We start from the raw sequence: 9,351 nt of genomic DNA on the forward strand, positions 1-9,351 counted from the left end.
TTTTACCAAGTTAAATCTTCTCTCTGTAATGTTATGCAACAGTGGGCGATCAAATAAAAAGTTTATAAATATAATATACATATATTTACATGTATACATGCATACAATATATATATATACACACATATATATATATATATATATATATATATATACATATGAACTAGCATGTATAATTTACACTTTTGTTCATAACATTTCAATCTTATAAATAACACAAAAAACAAGATATTCATTTTGATTTCGGACTGAGTTGTCCGCAGTAGAATTTTATGTGAGTTAGGTCTTCTTTACACATTGACGTCACTAGGTCTGGCTTTACTTGGTACAGTAACTGCACGTGTAACCCCCCCCCCCCCCCCACACACACAAATTGTGAATAACAACAAATGACTACAATGACTAGTAACACCGTACATACGTTAGCGTGATATTTATGGAGAAACAGGCAATAATTACTTGTTTTATGATAATTTGTTGATTTTACAATAGAAATGTTACTGGCATGTAAGGCTAGTTTATATAAACATCACATTTTAAAATACGAATTAGGCCTTGATTATGTACTTTCTTATCCGCTTACCAACGAGTTAAGCAAATTCACATCGTCTTAAACGTAAAACATAGAACGGTGGAGGTGAAAGGTTGCTTGTATTTAAGGGGTCATCCATAAATGACTTCACTTTTTTTACTATGTTTACCTCCCCTCCGACACAACTGGTCGCAAAAAGCCAGACCCCTCTCAGAAATTTACGTCACATTGCAGCCTTTAACCCCCCCCCCCCCCCCTTCAAAAGTGAAGTTTAATTACTATATTTTAAACATCGATATTTTATTTTTCTAAAACGCAAAATAACAAATACAAATTCAGTTTCTCACATCACATTTCTTAAATACAAAAGTGTGACCCCCTCCACCCCACCACCCTCATCATACTTTGTCACAAAATTACAACCCCCTCCCCCCCTTCTGGAATGTTCATCAATTGGAGGCTGTTTTAATTGAAAATACATATTCTGAATAGAAAAATAATCCCAACATTTTCCAACAGCATACTGGTATTTTGAAGACATCGGCCGAAGAAGTGGCGAATTTTTCTAAAACTTAATCCTCTAGCTGGCTGTTAATGTAGAGTGATAATCTGTGACCGACAGCTAATCGTACGTCGATGGTGTCGATATAACTGACAGCTAATCGTACGTCAATGGTGTCTAACTGACAGCTAATCGTACGCAAATGTTGTCGCTGTAGGCGACAGCTAAATGTACGCAAATGGTGTCGCTGTAGCTGACAGCTAATCGTACTTCTTTGGTGTCTCTTTAACTAACAGCTAATCATACGTCAGTATTGTCTATACTGCTGACAGCTAATCATTCGTCAATGGAGTCGTAGCTGAAAGTAAATCGTAGGCCAATGATGTCGCTAGTCGCTGTAGCCGACAGCTAATCGTACGCCAATGTTGTCGCTGTAGCCGACAGCTAATCGTACGCCAATGTTGTCGCTGTAGCCGACAGCTAATCGTAGGTCAATGTTGTCGCACTTGCCGACAGCTAATCGTACGTCAATGTTGTCGCACTTGCCGACAGCTAATCGTACGTCAGTGGTGTCTAACTGGCAGCTAATCGTACGTCAATCTTGTCGCTGTAGCTGACAGCTAATCGTACGTCAATGTTGTCGCTGTAGCCGACAGCTAATCGTACGTCAATGTTGTCACACTTGCCGACAGCTAATCGTACGTCAATGTTGTCTAACTGACAGCTAATCGTACGTCAATGTTGTCCGCTCCTGCACGATATGCATGCTGGAGAACTTTTCTGGCAGCGTGCCGATCCACCGCAGACACTTCTCTATGGTCCGCCGACTCTGGTGGTCATCTTCGGACATGACGTCATCGGCCTCACTGTCGTCTGCCACGGCCGACTTGGACGTGAGCTGGTCGTCTGCGGTGCTTGACACAATCTGAGATTCCGAATTGTTTCCTGATTCGCTGGAGTTTGATTTTTGACCCGAGTAGGATGGCGTAGCTGTTGAATCACATTTTTTATGTAACTGGTTAGGGAAAGGAGTTTTTGGTTTTTTGTCTCGTAGGTTTAGAGATTCCAGTTTTTGAATTCTACGGGTGTGGTCAGCCCGGGCGTTGTCGCTGCCCGCCCACGGGCGGGCTAGTACGCTGGAGTCACTTTCCTTAGAAAACCGACTTCCTGTTATATCCGTTCGGGGTGAGTCAGAGTTATCCGTACCCCGCCCGTGACGAAACTCCATCCGGGTCACCGCCCGCCTCGTTGTGATGGTTGGACTAGAAACCGACGAACCGGCCTTGATCGAGGACGATGATGAAGCCACGCCGTTGAATAAAGATGGCGTGGACAACGTCTTGGTGCGTAGACGACGCGCCGCCGTTTTGGCGCGCGTTGGAGGCCGCGGGTTTTCCCGTTTTTGAACCGGGTGTGGATTTAAGCGATGGGGGATAATGTGGGAAGCTGATGGACTGGTAGTTTCGCTGCACCATTCGCTCAGGGTCACGGGCATGTGGGATATCCAGGTTTCCGGTTCGACGGGTTGTTGGATTGTGGATTGGGTTGTCAGGTTGTCAACTGGGTCATTTTTAGACGTGGTACTTCGTTGACTGGAACATAAATAGATTTTTATATGATTTTTAATAACACATTAATTTTACACGCACGCAAGCACACACACACACATACACACACACAGATATATATATATATATATATATATATATATATATATATATATATATATATATATATATATATATATATATATATACATCTCTTCGGGGAAGCCCCTCGAAAAAATTTTTACCGCCCCCCCCCCCGGAAATTTCAAGTGCCCCCCCCCCCCCCCCCCCCCAAATGCTTCAAGGCAAGCTTTCAATGTTTAAATGAATAAAATACGGCATACAGAAATTATTTCGGAAATTTTCGTTGCCTTAAAATTAAGAAAGCGTAATTTTCTGTTTCGTGAATTATTCGCTTGCTCCGTTTATAAGTTAGTTTTGAACTAATATTATTGATTTTCGAGGGTTTTTTTTAGTAGAAAGAAATTTCAAAAGTATTTTAAAGCCCCACCATTCAATACATTTCTGTATGTTAAAAACCAAAACAAGTCCATTTTTTATCTACTATTTCATACAAACCTGTCAGTGAATGTTTATACTATTTCGGCAATTATCAGTTGACGTACGTAACTAGATTATTTTTAAATTTCACCAAAAACGTGTTTGTTTTGGTGTTTTATGACCCTGCTCTAAACCAACACTGGCTGTTCTAATTACCTCCAACCACAGTGGCTGTTCTAATCACCTTTCACAACTGTTTCTTTTCTAGTTGCACCAACCACCCAACACTGGCTGTTCTAATCACCTCCCACAACTGTTTCTTTTCTAGTTACTCCCACCCAACCAATACTGGCTCTTCTAATCACCTCCCGCACAACTTTCTTTTCCAATTGCTCCCACCCACCCAACACACTCTGGTTCTAGGAATCTTCGCACATTCTGTTCTAATCACCTACCACAACACTTTCTGTTATCACCCTCCGTCAATACTATATGTTCTAGTCACCTCCCCCCCCCCCCCTTCACTATTGTTCTGTTTCAGTTACCACCCCCCTCCCTCCCCCCAACCCAAAACTGCCTACAATCACTATCTTGCAGGAACATATTACGACATACATTCCCAGAAACCGGAAGTTGTCATTGACGTGTATACAATCAATTTTTTAAAGCGTTGAAGGCAAACAGAAATTTGATAACTATGGAGGCGCGGGGGTCGATTTTTTAAATATTTTTTTTTTACCGTGATTGGGAATTCCCGATTGTTTGATTCCTTTTTTTCCGGACTTCAAAGAAGTCTTTTGTTCACTATCGGAGTTCTGATCTCAAGGTATCAAGACGGGTTGACTTATGAAAAACTTAAAACAGACCTCTGGATTTCTTTGATTACCCGCGCTGCTGCCATTAGTGTAGCGTGAAAAAAATGTAAGTAGTGACCCTCCCCCCCCCCTTTAATCCTCCGACCCGCCACCCTCCTATTCGGGACTGCTTGTGGGTACAAAATTGTTTACAAACTCATGGACATGGGCTGAAACCCCCTAGTAATAATAGGTAGTCTCCCTTCCTAGCCCCTATCCCAAACCCCCAACCCCACCCCCAAATTTTTGAGAACCAAAACTTGATTAAGATTCGAACCCAATAGTCTCTGACTCTACACCACAAAGCAGACACAACAAGAAACCAACTGGACTTTAAATCAATCAATAAACAAAACTAGTTTACTTATCACATGATAAGAAAAAAATCAAAACAATTCTAAAATAAATAATACATGTTTTTACAAACCAAGTTCTACACTAATTTCATTTCACAAATCAGTGAATAATAGATACCAAGGGCTAAGGCGTACCTGTAAAATCGACTGCATTGCTATAATCAGTGGCGTAGCCAGGATCGTCTCAAGGGGGGGGGGGGGTTCCAATTTTTACCCGGGGACAAACTTTCTTTCGATTTGCACCCCCCCCCCTCAAACTTTCGATTTGCACCCCCCCCCCCTCAAACTTTCGATTTGCACCCCCCCCCTCAAACTTTCGATTTTCACCCCCCCTCATACTTTTTATATATACCGAGGGATCTATGGGGGGGTTATGACCCCCCCCCCCTAACCCCCCCCCCCCTGCCTACGCCACTGGCTATAATCATGCTTTCCTTACTTATACAATCGCAACTGTATTGTTATAGGTACAGACAGAGGCGTAGCGAGGGGGGGGGGGAGGGGGGTGCGGACCGCACCGGGTGACACCAAGGCAAAAAATAGCAAAATATATAGAGAAAAACTTGAGGGGGTGTAAATCGAAAGTTTTAGGGTGGGGGGGGGGGGTGCAAATCAAAAACTTGAAGGGGGGTGCAAATCGAAAATTTGAAAGTTTGTCTCCGGGAAGGGGGTGACACCATTGAGTACCGCACCGGGTTTCACCCGACCTCGCTACGCCACTGGGTACTGATCCATAAATTAGGGCTATTACTGCTGAATGAAGGGTGCCATAATATATTGTTAACTTACAGGCGCCACAATATATGGCTGCACTTACATGCCACAATATATGGCTGCACTTACATGCCATAATATATAGCAACACTTACATATTTCATAATATATAGCTACACTTACGTATGCCGTAATAATTTATACATACAATTTCAGACGTTATAATATATTGCTACACTTGCATAGTTCATATTATATAGCTACACAGTATAGAGAAATAAGAAACATAAAACCAGTACCTGCTCAAACTAGACGTTGTATATGGAAGATGAAGTAGAGTTCATCTGTTGTTTTGACCTCGGCTTGTGAAGGAATTTTGTTGATTTTCCCGACTCGTGTTGGGTACCCATTAACGCTGAATGAACTCGCCATAAGGTCTCTAGCCCTTGAAGCGAACACACAACATGAAGGTTAATAGTTGTGTGCCTTACCACTCAACCACGCAGCTCTAAATAACGGGAAGAAAGACACACATAGTAGATATTAAAAGGATCTTTATAAAGAATTTCAAAGTACAGGTGTTATGAGTTTCTTTTAGTCATGTTTTCGGGTGTACAACGTCTACCCCCCCCCCCCTCCGAAAAATTAGAATTATATAGAAAATATATACTTTTACCTCCCCCTGGAAAATTTAACTCCCCCCCCTCGGTATTTTAAGAGCCCCCCCCCCCCCCGGAGAAAAAAGTCTGAAAGAAACACTGTATGTAATCATCACATTCCTGCTTAAGGAAAGGTGGGGGGGGGCGGGGGCGGATAACATCAAAGTCTGGATCTGATTGTTTTGCAGACTCGAAGAATTTTAGAAGACTTTGTGAAGGAGACTATTAGTGCCCATATGAACATCCTACAGGGTCAGCCATAGAATTGGACAAGGCCAAAAATAAATTCGTAGAAAAAAACTAGACCGATATACTCGGGAGGTGTTATAAATAGTAGGTAATATTTCTGTAGCACTTACCACGTTGGTTAAAACTCCAATGAAAATGTAATGTGTGTTTAACATTGAACTGTGTTCCTAATTAAAGGTAGACCGTACAGTTTTACACAAGAGCTTACACAGTGAAATACGCGCTCCGGTAGTTTCATTTATTTGTCCTGGTTTTCTAAGCGAGGGGTGTGTGTGGGGGGGGGGGGATAGGAATGGGTTTAGGGCCCGGGGAGTGCCAATCTATAAAAGTGTCTGCCCTACGGGAGGTACCATTAAGAATAATGAACAAGACAAGCCGCGTTAGCTGACTTCCGAGTGAATGAGCATTTGTCATGTTGGACTGGTCCACGCGCCATTCGGCACCATGACGTCACTCTGTGACTCGACAAAAATAAAACTGTGGTTCTAGCCTACTTGTTTCAAGGAAGATCCTTAAAGTATGTCTAGGTTAGGTTTATGGTGTCTATGTGTGGATATTGTTAAAACATTTTCAAGACACCGGCAATGATATTCGGTTGTTGTAGCTTGTAGCAAGAGATGCTGGGAGTGGTCAGATTCACTTAGCCACTCCCACCCTCTACTCATGTGACCCCTACTAGCCAACCCCCAAATCTCTGTGTGTTATTAGCCCCAACTTATGCTTTGTGAACGTCTTACCCTCTATTCATTACCTATATTGATCAAATACCTAAACCCAACCCTCAACTCCACAGCCCACCAAAACCCAACCCTCAACATCCCAACTCACTGAAACTAAACCTAAACCCTCTGACACATAAACACGAAAAACCCAAACCCTTAACTGACAGATTCCCCAAATCACTCCACCACAATAGAAAACAACTCCCCTTTCCCCCCCCCCCCCCCCCCCCACACAACCAACCCCAAATTCCGTGACCCGTCCCATTCCATTATAACTTTTATCCACGATTAACCACACCACCTATCAATGACCGCCATTGTCTTTCTAGTGTGAATACAGCTCAACACGGATACAATATACACAACTAACAGGATATTCACCTTAAACTGGCAACCTTGTCTTGCTGACAATACACCTTAACAGCTTAACAATCGTACAATGTGGTTACAGCCTAGCTAAATCCTGTTGCTAACCCATAGCTTACAAGCCATAGGTTAGCTAATCCATGGCCATGGCTGATATAAGCCATGGGTTAGTAAAGTCATAAAGTCTGAATCCTATCCATAATCTGACTTCTTAAAGTCCACCCTTCCCTCTCAACCCCTTTAGATAAGAAGTTACTTTTGAATCTGTCGGTCCACTGTGATGAAGTAGAGTATATCAGTTTCTAAGACTTCGGCATATGATAGGATAGTGGGGTAAGCACTCTGCCGGACCATTTTTACTCTCCCTAATATGAGTCAGGTACCCATTAGAGCTGGGTTGACTCAGGGAGACTCACCGAGACTCATGTGCAGGATTTAAACTCGATACCTTTGCGTAAATTGGTCAAATTTCTAACTTATGTTAAAATGATTTAAAAAAAAAACATTGTTATTCCTTAAAAGTACTAAATATAAATATGTGCTACGTCATATTTCTATGTCACCAATATGTGAAATCACATAATTCTTATGACGTCATTAATTTACCCCCCCCCCTTGCTAGTACTAATCTACCTAATCAAAACCCTTAAATAACGATTGTCTTAACACTGCAGTCCGATACATACACTCTAACACTTTTTGTTGATAGTCGAAGTATTATATCACATTAAAGTGTGATTTTAAGTTGGGTTTAAACATCACAATAGAAAAAAATATATTTAAAAACGATTTGTTTTAGTTTGTGCAACTTACTGCGTAATATATCCAACAAACAAAAGTGTTACAAAATACATACGACATCCATTCTCTTGGGAAAAAAATTTAATTAGATCCTACTTAATTGATTACCAGATTTTAGAATTTCAAACAGAATTTTTTTTTTTTAAATCCACGCAAACGATTGAGTTATAAATATTTCCAAAATAGTAGAAATGAAAAGGAATCAGTCATGACTTAGTCAGTAAACTCCTCTGTTAAAAAAATTACCCCGCATATTTTCCTTACACACACACACTTGACAAGAACAGCAACAATCAAATTATTCAAATCCCAGAACGGTTTGTATGTTCCGCTTGAGCGCGCAAAAAGCACAGTCGCGTCGTCATTAATCACGTGACAAGGTTGGAGTTTGACGCGTCAGAAATCTGACCAGATTTTCACCCAAGTATCAAATATCCAATCCGGCACACCATAAGTGAACGAATCGGCAAATCTTTCCAATAAAAATGAACGCGGCTGATAATTGTATTTTTCCGCGAAATCGGCTTTTGATCCGCGCAATAGTCAGACCATTATTGCATAACGTCCATCGATGTACGGTCGTTTTGTAATGTGAATAATTGATTTTTTGATTGATTGAATGATATAGAAAACTTTGATTTTTCTACAATGCTGTATACCGGTACTAGTTGAAAACCCGTTAAACTGTTGCCAAGTTTTGATGACAAAAAAGTTTAACTTTTTTTTTGGAATGAATTTGTTATTTTAAATTCGAAATGAAAAAAAAACAATAAATTAAACATTATTTAATTTCATGAATAAAAAACACGGTATACTTCAGCAGAAAAAAGTCAAAGAATAACTCCCTAAAAGCTAATAACAGAGGTTACTCTAGAGCAGGGGTTCCCAACCCTGTGCCCGAGGGCGCCATGGCGCCATCTGAACGATTCGTATGTGCCCGCCTCTCACTATTCGACAGAGACAGAATTTTTTTCATAAACATTATTTTAAAATATGATTTATTTTCAATTATTTGTTACAGTTTTAATTTTTTTTTTTTACTGCCTAGAATTATTAAATATGTTCGATACTTGTCCCAACTTGTCTAGCGGCGAGCCAGACTGCACAATTTACGCTAGCCTGGAACGGCTAGTGCCATTTGCACATCACACCTTGTACACGCAGAAAACTTTTCTTTACGTTATGTAACTACATTTCTCTGTGTGTATGCAATTTGAAAAAAATGCCAAATAGTTTTATTATTTTGAAACATTTTTGTTTATTACTTATTAATACATTATGACTATTAGAAAATAAGGAAAAAAGAAAATAAATTATGGGAAAATGACAAGTTATGGAAGGAGTTTGTCGATTTAAAATAGGTGGTGCCCGCCACCCTACCGATATTTTAGAATGTGCTCTAGAGTAAAAAAAAGGTTGGGAACCCCTGCTCTAGAGATAAAAAGTATCATAATTTGAAATAGTAAAATAACACTTTACCTTACGATATATCATTGACCAGCTCAATTAAATACCCGGCAATAGTTGGAGACTTGTGACACCTGTATG

General features: G+C 40.6%; 1 protein-coding gene across 1 annotated transcript; it reads right to left on the reverse strand.

Moving 5' to 3' along the window:
- Positions 1 to 1,754: 1,754 nt before the first annotated feature.
- Positions 1,755 to 5,469, reverse strand: LOC131948415 (uncharacterized). The gene is made up of 2 exons (XM_059310021.1): positions 5,306 to 5,469; positions 1,755 to 2,626 (listed from the first exon to the last, which is right to left on the reverse strand). Exon 2 carries the CDS (start codon positions 2,527 to 2,529, stop codon positions 1,759 to 1,761), a length of 771 nt encoding a protein of 256 aa, XP_059166004.1. The 5' UTR covers positions 2,530 to 2,626; positions 5,306 to 5,469; the 3' UTR covers positions 1,755 to 1,758.
- Between the last annotated feature and the right edge of the window lie 3,882 nt (positions 5,470 to 9,351).

This window comes from Physella acuta, unplaced genomic scaffold, assembly GCF_028476545.2.
Source record: "Physella acuta isolate Inbredline_101_S28 unplaced genomic scaffold, ASM2847654v3 ptg000643l, whole genome shotgun sequence".
Taxonomy (NCBI): Eukaryota; Metazoa; Mollusca; class Gastropoda; family Physidae; genus Physella; species Physella acuta.

Bases quoted from the DNA above. Each gene is read 5' to 3' on its own strand.
- LOC131948415 (XM_059310021.1), bottom strand. From the start codon at position 2,529: ATGCCCGTGACCCTGAGCGAATGGTGCAGCGAAACTACCAGTCCATCA.